The following is a 17,240-nucleotide window of genomic DNA, read 5'->3' as shown; positions in this document are numbered from 1 at the left end:
CCCAGGGAACAAGGACAGCCATCCCTGTCCCAGGGAACAAGGACAGCCATCCCAGCCCCAGGGAACAAGGACAGCCATCCCTGTCCCAGGGAACAAGGACAGCCATCACAGGGAAATGCCGGTCTGGGAGCAAAACGCTCAGCGACAGCTCTAAGTGGCAGCAGCAGCGCAGGAAGAAGCGGCTCCTGTAGGTGGCTCTCGGCACAGCCAAAGCACAGCCCTGTGAGCCCCCAGGGACAGAGTCCGCTGGTGCTGAAGCAGCCAGGGACAGCACTGAAGAGTGAGGGGATACAGTCCTGTGGGGCTGGGGGCCACAAGGCTCTCAAGGTGGGTCACCACGGCTGAGGGACCCGGCAAAGTGACCCACAGCTGCTCTGGGAACATGAGAACCAGCTCAGGTGGTTGTTGCCTTGTGCCAGGGCACAGCATCCCCACTTCTCACCACTGCCCACAGCTCCCTCCCGGGGCTCCAGGGCTGAGGAGTAAAAGGGAGTGCAATTCTCAAGGAAAAGCAACCCCAAAACCAGCTAAAACCAAGGGGCAGACAGGAAGCTGGTGCTGAGGAGCAGAGATGTGTGCACGCAGGGCAGCTGTGCCCAGGCTGCATCCCCACATACCTGAACCCATCACAGCAGGAGCACAGCAGGCTGCTCAGCTCTGTGTGCCACCAGCACAGCAGGCAAGAGGTGCAGCCACAGCTCTGCTTTTCCACAGCCCCCTCGGGCTTTCAGCCCAGCCTGAAGGCACACAGGGTTAGTTACATGCTTGCAAACTGGACACGGCCCACAAGCCCGGGACACCCAGGTACAGCACAGGAACCTCCACACTGCTGGGAACCAGGCACAGGAAGCCTTGGGGAAGTTCAGAGAGGGAGGAATGGCAGCACACAGAGACAGCACAAAGCACTGCAGAGTTTGACAGAGGGTGATCTCAGGCAGGGAATGCTCAAGGCTGTCAGGGATAAGAGCAGGCCTTGAAGAACAGGCCAGGAAAGCTGTGACATCCGAGCCCAGGATAACCCTGGGACACTTCAGAGCAGCGATGGGACAGATCTACAGAGGCAGGGACAGATCTACAGCAAAACAGACACAGGTGGAGGAGGGAGATGCCTGAGCACCAGCCAAGGCTCCTCTCAGGCCATGCCAATGGGCTCCATGGTACCCAAGGGAACAGCTGGGCATCAGTGCCAGGATGGCAGAGGGAAAATGGAAAGGTAAGAACAGGGCCACAAAGGCTTCTACCAAGTGAGAAGCAAAAGGATGGGGAGAAGAATGGTGCTACAGAGAGAAGTAAGAGAAGGGGAATGAGATGAAACACAAGAAAGGAAGAGCTAACAAAAGCCAGAGCTGCCCAGCAGCTCCCAGCTGTGTCCCTCAAAGGCCGGGGGAACTGCTGTGTGCCGATCCAGAGGGGCAGTGCTGAGCTTCTGCTCCCTCCCAGCCCCCAGGGCAGCAGCAGGCACAGGACAGGCAGTGCCAGCTGAGGCAGCTGCAAGGAGCCATGCAGCAGAGCAGGCACAGGGCCAGGTGCTCAGCCCAGCACCACGGAGGAGCTCCTCTGCTCTGCCTGCCCCTCGTTCAGCAGCCCCAGCAAGCACAAACACATGCTCAGAGGTGTGAAATTTGCTCCTGCTGTTTTGAGAAGTGATTGAGTACTAGACAGCAGATCCACAGCCCGCTGTGCATGGGAAGCCCTGGTCAGTGGAAGGTTGTTGCTACTGTTTTTCAGCTTTCACACAAGCTCCCACATTGCCAGAGGAGGTGGAAGAGGGCCTGGAAAAGGGATGCAGTGGTGCTGAGGGGGCCAGAGCCCAGCACCTCAGAATAGGGTCCTGCCCATGGCCCAAGGGGCACATGAGCATGTATGAGTAAGGGACATGTGCATGTATGAGTGAGGGGACAGACCCAGCCCAGACCCTGGGAACAGGGACACCCCTCAAACCATCTGTCAAAAAGAGGAGGAAGCTCTCCTCTGAAGGTTCTCACAAGTTAGGTTGAAACAACTTAAAATTAGGGAAAAAAAAAAAGCCAGTCAGTAAAATTATCAACACTGGAGAAGGATTTGGTTTAAGCATAAACTGAATTGCTGGTTCTACACAAGTCTTGGGTAAAAGGCCCAGGCAAGTGTCCCCAGGTTTTGAACTCTCTGTCTCTGGAACAGACTTTTCCATGTACACTGCCTCCCTTTGGGCCAGCCACCATCAACCCAAGGGGTGGATGTCACTGGGTAAGAAAAATGGTGAGGGAATACAAAAACTCACACTCATGCACTTGGGACAGGATAGAAAACATCTGGTGTTTCCTTCAGAGACAGGGAATCTTTATTTGGCCCATGGTGGTGGGAAGAGAAGGTAGATAGAGGGGAATAACTAAAATGGAATGATTTGAATGTGCAAATACATCAGTGGCCACCAGGGTGGGTCAGACAGGAACGTACACGAGACACAGGTGGATTGCACTGATCGCCGTTTCCAAAGCAGCTCAAAAATAAAACAAATAATAATAATAATAAAAAAAAGCCCTGCACCATGGTTCTATCGTACCATCACTAAGTACCAAAGCTCAGAGTCAGTGAGATGGGTTAGTGAACCGTTTCCGTGGCGGGCGGCCGAGCGCCAGTGCTCAGAAGGCATGCTGGGGTAGGACTCTCACACGCTCCTGTTCCCCACCTCCTATGGCGCCCTGCGTCTCCAGCCTGCTCAAACACTCCAAGCTTCTTCCAAGAGCTTCTTCCAGCTGTCCCCGGAGCTCGTGGACCCCCTCCAGCTCCACCTGCAGGGCGTGGTCTCTCGCAGAGCTGAGCGACACGCGGCACAGGAGGGAAGAGGGTTAGACAGGCTGTGCCGAGGGACATCCTCCACCCTCGGGGACACCGAGCCAGGCACAGCCCCGGGGGCTCCCCAGGCACCTCCTGCCTCACCTCCAAGCACAGCCACCCCCAAAAAAGGCCCCTGACCATGGCAGGGGCCTCGGAGTCACAGCTGTTCTGCAGTGCTTTCCCAAGCACTCCACTTATGTGCTCTCTTGCTATCAGGTAGCTCAAATATCCCAGAGGCTGCAGCCCTGTGAAGGGCAGGGGATTAAATCAGGGGACAGGCAACTGCCTGGATAAGCACCTAGAGGGATCCTTATCAACCCAACAGTTGGCTGAGAATTTGACAGCAGCCTCTGAAAGATGGCCAAGAGTGGGTGGGAAACTGAGTTGGGAAAAGATAAGCTAAGGACCAGAGATGGAAATCCCATGGTAAATGGGGGGAGTTTAGGGAGCCACTAAAGCTGGCCACTGCAGCCTCTTTGAGGGAAAAAGGCAGCCTGAAACTTGGACTCTCAAAGAAGCATTTGGCTGATCCTTTGCCTAGACCCCCTCTTCCCCCACTGAAAACTCTCAGACCTGCAGAATGATCTTCAGGGACTGCCCCATGGACCAGCCACACCTGCCCTGGCAGCAGAGCAGGGCAGCAGAGCCCAGGCAGCCTCACTTACGTGTCTGGGTGGGTGTGAAACTTCACCAGGCTGCCATAGAGCTGCCTCTCTGCCTGGAGAGCCTCATTTAACCGATTCCTCTCAGCCACCAGCCCTTCCAGCATCAGTAACAACTGCTTGGAGAGAAGACACAAGGTGCAGCTCTTAAACAGAGACAGAAATCAGAGGAGGTATCTAGCTGTCCCTGACAAACTGGGAGTTCCCTTTCCTCTCTTCCTTGTGTCCAATGTCATCCCTGGACTCCCAAAAGACTCTGCCCTTTGGACAAGTGCTAAAGAGAACTTCTCCTCTGTATTCCCACAACCACACACAGCCAGCTTCCAAGAACAAGCACATCCTGGAGTATCCAAAGGCTGAAAACAAAGCCCCACACCTGAGCACCAGCAGAAAGACAAACACATCCAAGTTTGCCCCACTGGCACACTACCTGCTGCCTTCTGTTTCCAGTAGCCTCCTGTCCCTGGGACTCTGCTATGGCCACTTTCTCCCGAAGCATCAGCACCTCTTGTGTCAGCCTTTCCATGGCTGGAATTTCTTCAGGATCCACCAGCTGCATCTGCAGATCCTGAAACCCAGCAAACAGCAGGAGAGCTCAGTGAGGAAGGGATCAGTAACAAAGACAGCTGGACCTTCACAAACCTCCCCGGAATGCAACTGCCAGAAGTTTCCAGTGCTTGGAAAGATCCAGGTCTTCCAAGAAAAAAATGCCAAAGCACCAAGCGTGGATTAGGCACAGACCACAGTGCTCAGTAAGAACCAAGGAGGGGCACAAAAAGGGTGCATTCTGATTAAAGGATGTGAAGGAGGGTGTTTGGTACAGAGAGAGCAGAACTCCAAGTAAGAAGAGTCTGGGGGTTTGCCAAAGGAACCCAGAGAGCTGTAGGCAACAGCAACCACAGCCAGCCAGCCACACTGCTCTGAGGATGTGGGGGACAAAGAGACTCCTCTGCAGCTTCCCCAGGTGGAACTCACCCAGCCTAGCACAGCATCTCACCTTGATGAGGTCCTCTTTCATCTGGATGGTTCTGGTCAAGGATTCAATATCTGAGGCCTGCACCTGCAGCTCCTCCTCCTGTGTGGCCACGACAGACTGGAGAGCAGTGAGCTCCCGCTGCAGAGGGAAGAGAGGAATGTCAGAGACTTCTGAAAACAAACATCTCCCTGCCCCACTTCTCTCACTGGGGGTACCCTCACAAGAGTAGAGTCCAAAACCTCCAGTGAGGCACAGCCCTAAAGCCTCCCAAAAGCAAAGGAGACCAGTACAGGCTCCACCACAAGCTCACCCTGCTTTCCCTTTCCTTCCTCGCCATTAGCTCCAGCTCCTCTTTGGCATTGACAAGATCCTTCTCCAGTTCTGCTGCTGACATTGTAACTGCAAAGACAACTTGGTTACTGCAGGAACACCAGGTGCCAGCTCAGAGCCCAGATCACACACAATCCCTCTCTGGCAACACAGGACCCTGCTGCTTGTGCTCCCTATCCCACTGATAGTAAAGGCTCTTCTTCCCTGCTTGTTTCAACAGCAGCCAAAAGCAGCAGCAGCATCACAGGCCTGCTGTCCTACCCCTGGCAAAGATCAAGTGTCCTGGCCCCAAGGCAAAACCCAAAACAGGTACACTTGTCTCAGCTCAGCCTGCAACAAAGTCAAGAACTCTCCAGTGGACAGCATCAGATCTTGAGTAGAAACACCTCACCTCGGACCCAACAGCAGCAGTAAGTTCCTTTACTCCCATCCTCAGACATCACCCAGAAGAGAGGCAGAGCTTTATTTCAAAATTCTCTTGTTCAAAGCTCTCTACTCTTCCACAGTTTCATGTAATGATTCCCCCATAGCAGAAAGCCCTGGTCATATTTAGGGACCTGAAAAGAAGCTGTCCCACACTCACCTCCCTCTGTCCTGCAGCTGCTGTCCTCCTGTGGGGATCCAGCAATGACTGTAGCTCCACAAGCTCTTTGCAGTATCTCCTGAAAACATAAAAGTCTGCAGGTTTGCATTTTCATGGGGAACACACAGCTTCCCCAGAATTCCAGGACTGCAGCAAAGCTGTTCTGTTGACAGCTCTAAAATGTGGAAAAACAATGAAGGGGATATAGCCAGGCAGCAGGAACGAGTGAACTGCACCCACAAGTTGTATGTGTGGGGAAGAGGGCACTGGCCTTGTTTTACTTGGCACTGGGAAGCTGCTGGCAGCAAGTGTCTTCACAGCAAAGATTAAACAGGTTTCACTCAATTGCAGCAAGACCATCTTTCAACTGAGACTCATCTTTATCTCAGATGTGGCCCAAAGAGACCATGCAGGAAGGAAAACACATCCCTGGAAGTGTCTAGAGCTGGGAATAGAAACCTGTTTACAGCTGCTTAAAAACATTCTACAGTCAGCTCACCAATAAACCATTAACAGCTGCTCAAGTAGGAGCCATGGCATATGCAGCCTTGGAGCTGTGCTCAGCCTCAAAGGGGATTTTAGCAAAGCTGCTTTAAAAATACCAACTCCAGTTGTGGAAGAGACAGCAAACAGCCAGCAGGCTCTGCCAAGAATTAGTGGGACCTAAATTTAGCTCTCTTGTCCCCTCCAGAATGTGACAATGTCAGGGAGGGGATTACAATACAGCAAGGCAGCCCATCCCAAGGAAGGAGTGGGTCAATGCTGCAAGGTCAAAGGGTGGATGCCTTTCATACTCTCATGTGCCCCAGGGATTCAATTACTGCTCCATCAAAACAAAAAGAGACACTGAGTGACAAAGGCTGATGAAATCAAGATCAGAACATTCAGGCAACATTCCTGCTCTTCAGTTTCTTCTCCTCCTATAGGAAGTCTTTTTGGTAATCCCACTTTCATTTCTATCATTCTCTGTGCTGCTCTTCTCTCCTACTTCCTTCTGTGGCCATCAGTTCTTTCTGCAGCCCCAAGGCCACAGGCAGAGAAACACAGTGCATGATTCTTACTTGTATGGGTTGTTTGTCCTGCTTCAATGGCCTGGCACCAGCTGACTGGGTCCCAACAGGCTCCTTCCCCAACACGTGCTGGCGCAGCAGTTGTAGCTCACAGCTCCTTTCAGCCAAAGCCTGTGCCATCTTCTCTGCAGCCACCTGATTGAGGGGGAAAATTAAGGATAGGGCCATGATCAGGGGATCCTGCTCCCTTTTCTTCCTTAGAGACTAAGGGAAACCATCTCAGTATTTATCTGCTGCTGGAGACACCAAGAGCTCTGCAAAGCAGCCTGGCAGTTACTGTTCCTGGCCACTCACACCCACCCCAGTGCAGCCCTCCCATCTCTGCTCACCAGCCTCTCATGTACAGAGGAACATGAGGAACAAACTCCTCTGGTCCTCTCAGCCCACCCAGGGGCTGCTCTTTGCTTAACAAAAGTCAGGGTCACCCACCTCAGCCTCCCACTGTGGCAGTGCACAAAACTCACTCTGCTCTGCTGCTCCTTGGTGCTCAGAGCCTGCAGCAGCTCCCGAATTTCAGCATCATGCTCCATGGTTTGGCGGTTCCGGTCATTGAGGAGATCCTGCAGCATCTTCTCCTTGTGCTGGAGACGCAGGCACAGCTCCTCTGCTACCTCACTCTGCCCGGGGCCCAGCTTGCACAGCAGAGTTGCTGTAAGCTCCTGAGCAAGGGGGAGGAGAGAGACTGGAAGTTGTTCAAGGACTCTGCAGCCTGGGTGTAGCTGAGGGAGCAGTGTCAGCAGGCACAGGTATGTTCAAGTGCCAAAAGCAGCCACCCTCTAAACGCTGAGCACAGCTTCAGGCGAGACAGGCAGCAGCCTCTGCTTTGGGACCACTCTCTATGGACAAACTGGCTGAAGGCTCAGGAAGCCAAGCTAAGGCCTTACCTCCACTTCCTTGTTCCTGTCATGCAGGCAGGTCTGCAGCTGTTGGATGATCCCCTCCTGCTCCTTCTGCCTGCTGCCAGATTTGGCCTCAATCTCCTCTTTGAGCCAGCGGAGGTTTTGGCAGGTTGCTGACACCTGCTCCAGTTCCAGGGTTTTGGCTTTCAGGAGGCTCTCCAGGCTCTGAGAACCACAACACAAGCAACTCAAGCAGGGACAGAAACTTAGTTCTGAATTAAGCAAAACTGGAAATACCAGTCTCTACTGCTAGCAGAGTCACACAGATTCACCCATCTGCTCCAGGTGTCCTCTATGCCCGGCCCAGAAACAAGAGTGACCCAGGAACCCGCCCCACACACGAGGCCAGAGGAAGCCAAACACCAGCAGAAACTCTCCCCAGGGCTTTCAGAGGAAGGTGTGTCTAGCCCCATGTCCCCACAGGGCAGGCTGTGCCCAGCACTCACATGGATGGTGGCCTCGTTGCTGGAGAGGACAGTGCGCAGCCTCTCCAGGTCGCTGCCGCGCTCCCGCACGGACAGCCGCAGCCGCTGCAGCTCTTGCTCCTTCTTCTCCAGGGCACAGAACTTCTCATCCACTGCTCGCTGTGGGACAGGGGGATTGCTCAGCATGGCCTGATGGGGCTCTGCAGCCAACACTCCCTGCATGCTGGACTCCAGCTCCCCCTGCCAGAGGGGCTCCTCCCAAAGGATGAGCATGTGGTCACCCCAGGGGTCAGCCTGGGGCTGGTGATAACCCAAAGGCTGAGCCTCAGGGACAACTGGAACGTGCCTACAACATGTGCTCACCTCCAGAGCAGCATCTCTGTCGCTGACACGCTGCTGCAGTTTCTCCAACATGGCATTCATGGCTGCAGGGCTCTTCTCCAAGCTTTGCTGGCATTGCAGAAGCTCCCTGGACTCCTGGAGATCACACACACACCCCACCCCTCTAGCACAACTGACAGTACAGAAACCTCCCCCACCCCCAAGAGCAGCACAGCACAATCAGGGACCTCCACCCAATGCTTGCTCTAGGCTTCACATTAAGGCTGGTAGTGCCAGCACATGGGGCTGGCTGACTAACACCTGCCAGGGCTCACCAGGCATTGCTGTGAGCTGAGGTATGTGGATACCCATGCCTTATCCCTCACCTTGGGGGCCCAGAAGCCACTCCTCCCTCCAAAGGGCATGCATGAAAGCTACAGACAGACTTTTGCATGGCCAAATATCAAAGAAGGAGGATCAGGGACTCCATTTAATTATGCTCAACTCAAGATCTTCCTGCATCTCACCTGCAGGAGCTGCTCCTTGCGAGCCAGCTGCTGAGTCAAACGCTGAACTCTCTGCTCCTGGGCCTGCATCTCACGGCTTCTCTCCCACTCCAAAGTCTGGAGCTGCTGAGCCTTGTCCTGCAGCTCTGCCTGCAGCTGTTGTACCACAGCACGCAGCTCCTGCAAGGAAAAAGCACATCCCTTGGAATCCAGCCCTCAACACAACAATGAACAGTGGGCCAGTCTGAGGAAGGGCTGTGGGAACAGCTAAAAATGCTCTGCAATGCTACAACTTCCACATCTCAAAACACACTGCCTTGGTGTTTGAATTTATTTCATTGCCCAGGGTATCCATCCATCCATCTAAACCCTTTGCTCTGGCCACAGGCAGAGCTTTAGTCAATCACAGCTAAGCTGTGCAGCAGGGACATGAACATCACAAAAAGAGATGGGACATTTGCACCAGCCAATGATGTACAAGTGACAACATACCCACTTATCAAGGGTCTTTTCTGATTTTTAATCCTCAGCTATGACACTAAAGAGGCTGGAGACCACATGTGACGAGGGGTTAGGCAAGTGTTGATGAACAAGAGCAGAGTACTGACCACTCCAGTGCTTCTTAGCTGTGTAAACCCAGAAACCTCCAGGCTAAGTGCCTGCCATACCTGATTGTGTTTCCAGGTTGCCTCTTTCTGCTGCTCTTCCTCCTGGACCGTGGTCTCCAGGAGCTGAGTTGCTCTCTTGGCTTCAGCCAGCTGATGCTCCTTCTGGCGCTGAGCTCTCTTCAGCTTCTGCACCTCCAGTTTGGTGCAGAAAAGTGCGTTCTGAAGATCGAGCGGTGACATCTGCTGCTCCTGGGGTGACAGTGGGCTCTCTGACACCTACCAAAAAGCAGGGTTCAGAGAAACTCAGAAACATCTTCCAGGATGCCTGCAGAATGACACCTGATGTATTTGAGGCTTTCCAGGACATACCTGCAGCTGTCCCAGATGGTTTCTGTGTAACATGTCCCGCAGCTTGGCCATGGTCTCGTTCTGCCCTTCGATGATGTGGTACAGCTCCTCTGTCTGAGTCCAAGCACAAGAAGCCCAGTCAGTGGCAAACCAAGCACAAACTCTCCCATCCCAAGCCTCCAGCCTGGATTACAACACCTCAGCACCACGTGAAAGAGACTTTGCAAGAAATAATTTACTGAGATGCAGGATGCCAAGCAGTGGCTCAAGCATTCCTTTTCAGCCACTGCCCACAGGGCTAGCACAGCTCCCCGTTTTGCTGAGCCCCACCCTGCCCACCCTAAGCTCTCACCTTACTCTCTTTACTCTTCAGGGCCTCGTTCAGACTCTGGATTGTACGATCTTGCCTTTGTGATGTTTCTTGAACAGATTTTAATTCGAAATTCAAGTCATTCAGCTTTTCCTGTAACAACTGAGGACAGAAATAGGTTGGGTTTATTTAATCCGCTTAATGCTCTATGTAAACATCCTTAAGACTCCCTCCACTCCTTACTCCATCCAGCCCTGGTGTTGACCACATCGAGATCAACGTGGCTCCCTCTAGAGTCTGTAAATACGTATGGAGCTGGGTGGAGACCGGTGAGTAAACACAAAGGTCCTTCACGGGACTTATTGCAGTGCTTCTGCTCCCTCAGCTGCAGGGCAGAGGTTTCAGGCTTGAGCTCACAGATCATACTGCCTCCCACATACTCCAGGAGAGTCTCACTCAGGCTGCCCTCCCAGTTTCTATCATTTGTTTCTGTTTCCACAAAAGGAAAGGGGCTGCTTCAGCCCAAAATCCTCCCAAAAATCTGGAAGGAAAACATCAGCATGAAGAAGCTACACATTCAGTGGATTACTTAGCACTAAGTTCTAGCTTCAGCACAAAAGAGCCTGGCCACTGCCAGCACAGCTGTAAAGCAAAGGGGAGCCTCTCACCAGTCTCCATGGCTGGTTTACAACCTGAGAGACCTCTGACACTCTCACCCTAAAGAGAACACCACCCACTCCAACAGTTTCAGGACAGTTTGCTGCTTTCACCATAAAGCTCGTGACACAGAACATGTTGTGCAGTTAAACAAGTGCTTATTAGTGTTTATAAACATGCTGCCTGTTGGCATTCTCAAGGCTGGATGATATACCTCTTCCCAAGACTCAACTTCTGAGGGAGCTGGTGCTGCCACATAATTTCCTGCTGTTGTTCATTAGTTTACACACCTGTCCTGTTATCTCTGAGACACTCCCCCTAACCTGTTTAAACACTTCTAGCTGCATTTACTTGGATCTCTATTTCCATCAAGCTTTGCAGTTCAGGCAGCTGCAGCTGACCTTATGGCCATCCCTAGATTTAAATAAATACTCCATCCCAATTTTTTTCCCCACATTTAACCTGTTTTTTCCAGAGGATATAATTTACCTTAGAGTTCAAGAGCATAATTAAGAACATATAGCCTTCTCAACATGTGTTTATGTTGATCTGCCTCAAGAGAACTCAGATACATGTTTCTTTCCCAAGTGTTTAAACAGAAGTAAAACCAGGATACCCCCTACATTGATCTCCCTTGCTTCTTGAAATAAAATTCAGAAAGGAAACCAGGGCTCCCCCTGTCCTACACCAGGCTCAGACCATGCAACACAAGAGACAGGGAAACAGCATCTCTCCTTCACCAGCTCCTGAAAGGCTCACCAGGCAAATGGAAAGTTCTTTCAAAATAATGACTTGCAAAATTAAATATGGAAAATTAATTTACACAGCCCAGCTGCAGGGAAAAAAAAAAGGAAAAAAAAAAAAAAAGAAGCAAATGGTTTTAGTTGAAGCTGGCAGACAACAGCACTGAGAATCACACACTGAGAAGTGCAGCTACCTGCCTCCAGCCAAGCCAGGAGACACCCTCTGACACTAACCACATCAGACTCACTCGCACTGGATGTGCCCTTCATGAAGAAATACCTTGTTGGCAGCTTCAAAGTGCTGGATTTTGCCCTGCAGCTCTGCTGCACGCACATCGGACACGTGCTCCCCTGCTGCACCTGGAGCTGGCTGCTGACGTTCATCCTCCAAATTCTGAAAGGAGAGAAACAGTAAAAAATGAGAGACTGCCTCAACTCTTGCACTGGCTTCTTCTCTTCAGCTGTGGGCCATCACAGACCCTGCAGCATGGGTTTAGACACACCCCATGTGCTTTTCTAACTGGCTCTGATAGATCATTCTGCCCGTGTCTCCTGCCTGGGTGCAGGCTGGCACCTGGCAGCTCTCTGCCTCATCTGCCTCATCTGCCACAAGTGCCCCAAGGCTCTGACTGGGCTCCCTGTCTCTCCTCACTGCTGCACCACGAGCCCAGCAGATTGTCTAGCTCTAAACACTGCCCGTGGGGTAATGGTGGATTTTCTCCCCACACCCAAGCTGTATCCCTGAAACCTGCTCTCCTTCCCCTGTGCCCTGCTGGCATTTTAAAAAAGCTTCAAAACCCCACTGAAATGGTTCCCGTGTTCTGCTGAGATTCTGGGTCTTTATCAAGCCTTCAACCTTCAGTCCTTCCTGCCACGACTTGGCAGTCACCCCCTGCTCTGAACCCCTGCATTTTTGATTTTCTGGGCTCTCCTTTACCACTTCTCCAGCATCCACCCTGTGCAATTCCTTGCAGCTCCTCAAATAGGAGCAAATTCAGTGCCACAGCTGAGATTATTTTCACGACACATACCCATTTATTGGGAATGTAAACAGCCTACTTTGTGACACGTGGCCTGCCAGAGCCGGCTGGCTGAGCACAACACTAATCCCTTGTCATCCCTCCTTACAATTTTGCTGCCTCCCGCCCAGGGAGTTAACTCCTTAGGGCAGCACTCCATCCCAGCCACCCTCAGTGCTCCTTCAGTATTCCTGAGTATCATCAGTGACACAAGACTGACTGCACTGGTGCCTGCTCCAGGTGGGAACCCTGGGAAGGGCTGCAGGGATGCAGCACAGAGGCCATGGAAACGTGGCAGGGCTTTTTGGAGCACACACACCAACAGCAGCAGCAGCTCCAGGCACTGCAGCACAGCCAGAACAGTCAGTTCCAATCAGCCCTGGCAGGCTGAATCCTCATCCTCAGCAGGCACAGAAACGCTGGCTGTAAGAAGCCAAGCAGCACAGGGGAGCTCCCTCAGATCTGTGCAGTGCCTCTCACAGACAGAACTAACACCTCCCTTTACCCTGATGTTTTGTTAGGATTTCAGTGAAAACTCACAGTAGTCATGATGATTACAAATTTTCTCTGCCAGAAGGCTTTGGATGAGACAGGGAGAGCTGCTGCAATGTTCCACAGCAGCTATTTTGAAATAAGGTTGATTAAAACAAGAGGGGGGAAAAAAAGAAAACAAATTTCCTCAATTTTCACATTAAAAAAAAAATTAAAAGAATATAGAAAACGTGGAAATATCTAAAAGCAGGGAGGGGAAAGGCAGAGCCAGCTCCAGAGTCCAAAGTTCCAAAGTCCAAGCTGCCTCCCTCGTGCCTCCCTGCAGCCATGTCGACTTCTCCAACATCAGCATTTTACTGCCAACCTCTCCTCAGCACAGCCCCAGCAGTGCCAGCACACGCTGACCCCAAGAGAACCTTCTTTAAAAGATAATAATCAGGGCATTCTCTGAGCCTGCCAAGCTCAGGCTGCCCAGCACAGTGGGGAAGAGCCTGGCAGGAGGGCACCTCACAAAGGCTCTGCTGGTGCCACTTCCCTGGGGCTGTGGTGGGAAAGGGAATTGTTGGTTCTAGAAAACCCCTGAGATGATCATCCCTACAAGGATGCTCCATAAATTTAAAGAACAGAATGCTCCATAAATTTAAAGAACTGCAAAAGCAGTAAGAGAACTGTGGTCCTATATGTTCTAGATACTTCTTTCACATTTATGCTCAGGAATCGCTGGACAGCAGCAGCACCTGACTTACAGGAAAGGTGTTGCTTTTACAAACCAAAAGAAAAATCATTTGTACAACAACTGTTCATCCTACTAGCTGCATCTGCCTCCCCATTTTTGCTCTTAAAGCCATCTGAAGGATTAAGCCCTTCCCCCTTCAGCCAGACCCTGTGCTCAAGGGCTGCTGCTGCCACGACAAGGAACAGGCAGTAAAAAATCCCGCAGGATCAATTCCTGGCAGGGCCGGTCGGATGGCAGAGGCTGGAGAAACTCCTCAAAACACAGTTCCTAGATGAGGATGGCCACGTGTGACACAAAGCCAGCCTGGAAACAGGGCACGCTGTTCAGAGAAAGCCCATTTTTATCCCTCACACACACCCCCAGCAGTGGAAACCATCAGCAAATGACACGATGCCCTGGTTCACATCCTCAGCCGCCGGCTGCCTTTGTGCTCCAGATGAAAACAAGTTTTCCTACGTTCCTCCCTAGCATCGTTCCTCGAGCAGGCTTTTATGGAAAAAAAAGCACCCAGCTCCGGGAAACGCCCGAGCAGATGGGGCAGCAAGTAGCCGGCTAAAGAGGAAGAGCAATTCAGCGCTGCCGGTTGCCATAGTAATAAACCAGCATTTTCCTAATCCCCCAGGCTACCTACAGCATTAGGCAGCACTAAGGCTGCTAATGGGAATGCAATTAGGCTGACATGGATCTTCCTGAATTGAAGCTGACTGAGGCCTTCTATTCATTACCGAAAGGGGTAAAGAAGTTACAAGTTCAGCTTTTTGACTGCAGACTAAAGAACATTTCATTAAAGCCAGACAGACAGAGGCAACCTGGAGCTAGGACTGCTATCAAGACAGGTAACAGCATCCCAAAAGCAGGAGCTTTCAAGCCCTCTCAGCAACACCTGCCACTAATTGATAGATCTTTTCAAAGGATCAGAAAATAAACCTATTATCTTGAATACCAACCCTAAAGTCATCCTCTGGCACAAATCCACCTGCAAGGAAAACACCTTTTCCTCAGGGCACACGCCACAGATGCCTGGGCAGCTCTGCACGTTGGGCAGAGAGGCAGGCAGGCGTTCCTCACACCCCAACCATTACGGAGGCACAAAGAAAACACATCTGCTGGAAAACACATGCCCAGAAGCTTAAAATATTCCCTTTGGCTGTGGGTAAAAGCCACACTTTACTTCAAGCTTAAAGATGAAGTGAAAATGGTGCTTTCTCAGCAGGAAAATGACAAAGAGCTTAGACCCACCTAGCAGGCTGCATTGTCAGGGAGGGGGAGAGGGTTCACCTCCCAGAACACCGGGAGGAAACAGGAGACAAGAGAATGCCTGAGGAGAGAGCCAGCACACCTAAAAAGGAGCGAGTTGCCTATTCTTAGCCCCCATTCAGCCACACGTGGCTGTCTGCATTATCTCAGCACAGAAGAATCCCCAGTGGGCTCAGCACTGGACCACGAGGACAATGCTCAATGGAAGGGCGGCACCGTGACCTCTACCTGTACCCGCAGCGGCATATAATCCTCACAGAGGTCATCCCACAGCTCCTGCAGTTCAGAAATTTCCAGGGGAAGGCCCAAAGGAGCCCTGGAAAACGATTTTCTCTCTGTGTTCAGGAAGGCAGAACTAGCACATGCTAAGCCAGCAGAAGCACTGCCATCCCCCAAGTCACGGCTCAGCTTGGGAGGGGGCAAGCTGGACTTCACAGGAATAGGCAGTCGGCTGCCCCGGGGGCTCTGGAGGGGTTTGTAGTCCAAAGTCTTGATCAAATTGAGGGCCAGCTCCAGCCTGTTCCCGCTCAGCGAAGAGCTTGGGGTCATGCGATCATCCGAGAAATCGTCACATTTCCCATTCCCTTTCACCCCCTTATCAGCATCTTCATCCTTCTGCTGCGGGAGGCTGGCCTCCACCGTGGTGTCCAGAGACTCGACAGAGGATGCAGGTGTGCCTTCCTCCATGCTGTCCCCATCCACAGCCACCCTGGAGCTGGTGGACTCGGCCACATCACACACAGATGACTCCTCGTTGCCCATGCTGGCCGACCAGCGGCTGGACAGCCCGCAGGAGATGCTCCTGGCCACCTTTCGGGGCACCTTGCAGATGGCCTCGTAGTCGGCGTCGGCCACGCGCAGGGCAGCGCAGCCCCGGCAGCGCCGCGGGCGGCTCCCTGCTCCCTCGGAGCCATGGCAGCTGTGCGGCTCCAGGCCGTGCTCTTCTTGATCCATCCAATATTCAAACCCCGAGTAAGCGAAGTCCTCCTGGAGGAGGGCAGCGTACCGTGCATCAGGCAGGTTGGAAAGGTCCACGGTCCCCTCCCCAGCCCTGTCCTCTGTGCTGGAGTCATCGTTGTTCCTGCGGTACATGCTTGCGATGCAGAACTTGAGACGGTCCTTCTCCAGCAGCAGTTTCTGCAGGCGCTCGATGGAGAGGGCTTCGATGCGGGCGATGACGGTGTCGAACCTGTAGATGCGGTCCAGCATGAAGGCACACTTGCTGCAAGCGAACTCGGACCTGCCGTCCCGGCACAGCTCCCTGCCCAGGACGTGGGAGAGCAGCACCTGGAGGTTCAGCTTGGCCGCCGTGTGAAAGATCCATCGCCGCTGGTTGCCGCACAGCTCCCGGCCGCAAATCCGGCAGTTTTCCTTCATCCTCCCTCCCGCTGCACAAACCTACTCCTGCAGGCTTTTAGGAGACCTTCTTGAGGTCACCACATCTCCCTGAATCCCCCGAGCCCTCCGGCACGTCTCCCCGCACCGATCCCCTCTTTTTTAGGGTGGTGACACGCCGGGACTCCTGATGCTACAGAAACATCCCACCCTACACCACCTCCTTCACATCTTCACAGCCGCACCTGGGCTGCCCCCTTGTCCAGCCTGGCCCCCCCGCCCTCCGATGCTGCTCCCTCTCCTCACAGCTCGACCCCCCGATGCTGCCCCCTCTCTCCTCACGGCCCCCGACCCCGGGGCTGCCCCTCACCGCGGGCCGCCCCTGCCCGTCCCGCCCCGGCCCCGCCGCCCCGAGCCGATGATGCTCCTGCCACGGCAGCGCCCGGCTTCTGGCTCAGATTTCAAGATGGCGGCCGAGCCCAGCCTCCCGCGCATGCGCAACGCCCGCAATGCCTGCCGGGATTTGTAGTTGCTACGCCCGCATTACGCATGCGCAGTGGCTGCCCGCACCACGCCCGGGCAGCGCCGGGGGTCGCGACAGAGACAACGACAGCGATGGATCGCGACGCGACAGCGTAGGGGTCCTGTCTCAGTGCCAGAGCCACGCACACAAACACACACACACCAGTGCTTGGCTCCAATGCAAGTGCCTGTCCCAGTGCCAGGTCCCTACTCCAGTGCCTGTGCCACGTCCCTGTCCCAGTGCCAGGTCCCCACCCCGGTGTCTGTGCCACGTCTCTGTCCCAATGCCAGCACCTATCCCAGTGCCGGATCCTTGTTCCAGTGCCGGATCCTCACCCCAGGGCCATATCTCCATCCCAGTGCCAGGTCGCAGTGCCAGCCTGCCCCAGTGGCCAGCCCCAGCAGGCAGTGTGACTGGGCATGGCCCCGCAGCACAGTGCCACCAGCACCTGCACAGCAGCCCATGCCAGCCGGTGGGCACACAGCAGGGTCTCTGCAGGACCACTGCACAGGCAGCTCATGCATCGATGGCCCCTGCCTGCTGGGGGACAGTGACAAGCCACCAATAAGCAGCATGGCCAGAGCTGTGCAGCTGCCAGGAACATGCCGCTCTGATCTCTCACA

General features: G+C 53.4%; 1 protein-coding gene across 1 annotated transcript in view; it reads right to left on the bottom strand.

The window, feature by feature from the left end:
- The window catches only part of LOC107208041 (myomegalin-like), a 25,529-nt gene extending 9,167 nt beyond the window's left edge, over nt 1-16,362 (bottom strand). The window contains exons 1-17 of the mRNA XM_015635883.2: nt 14,988-16,362; nt 11,536-11,649; nt 9,898-10,017; nt 9,567-9,659; nt 9,258-9,473; nt 8,611-8,769; nt 8,126-8,239; nt 7,784-7,921; nt 7,323-7,502; nt 6,903-7,097; nt 6,430-6,573; nt 5,369-5,447; nt 4,766-4,854; nt 4,477-4,593; nt 3,910-4,047; nt 3,483-3,595; nt 2,669-2,796 (exon numbers count right to left, since the gene is read on the bottom strand). Of these exons, the coding sequence (XP_015491369.1) occupies nt 2,669-2,796; nt 3,483-3,595; nt 3,910-4,047; nt 4,477-4,593; nt 4,766-4,854; nt 5,369-5,447; nt 6,430-6,573; nt 6,903-7,097; nt 7,323-7,502; nt 7,784-7,921; nt 8,126-8,239; nt 8,611-8,769; nt 9,258-9,473; nt 9,567-9,659; nt 9,898-10,017; nt 11,536-11,649; nt 14,988-16,136 (3,286 nt within the window). The 5' untranslated portion in view covers nt 16,137-16,362. The remainder of the gene's footprint in view (nt 1-2,668; nt 2,797-3,482; nt 3,596-3,909; nt 4,048-4,476; nt 4,594-4,765; nt 4,855-5,368; nt 5,448-6,429; nt 6,574-6,902; nt 7,098-7,322; nt 7,503-7,783; nt 7,922-8,125; nt 8,240-8,610; nt 8,770-9,257; nt 9,474-9,566; nt 9,660-9,897; nt 10,018-11,535; nt 11,650-14,987) is intronic.
- Between the last annotated feature and the right edge of the window lie 878 nt (nt 16,363-17,240).

Source organism: Parus major, chromosome 8, assembly GCF_001522545.3.
Source record: "Parus major isolate Abel chromosome 8, Parus_major1.1, whole genome shotgun sequence".
Taxonomy (NCBI): Eukaryota; Metazoa; Chordata; class Aves; order Passeriformes; family Paridae; genus Parus; species Parus major.
This window is presented reverse-complemented; position numbering and strand designations above follow the sequence as displayed.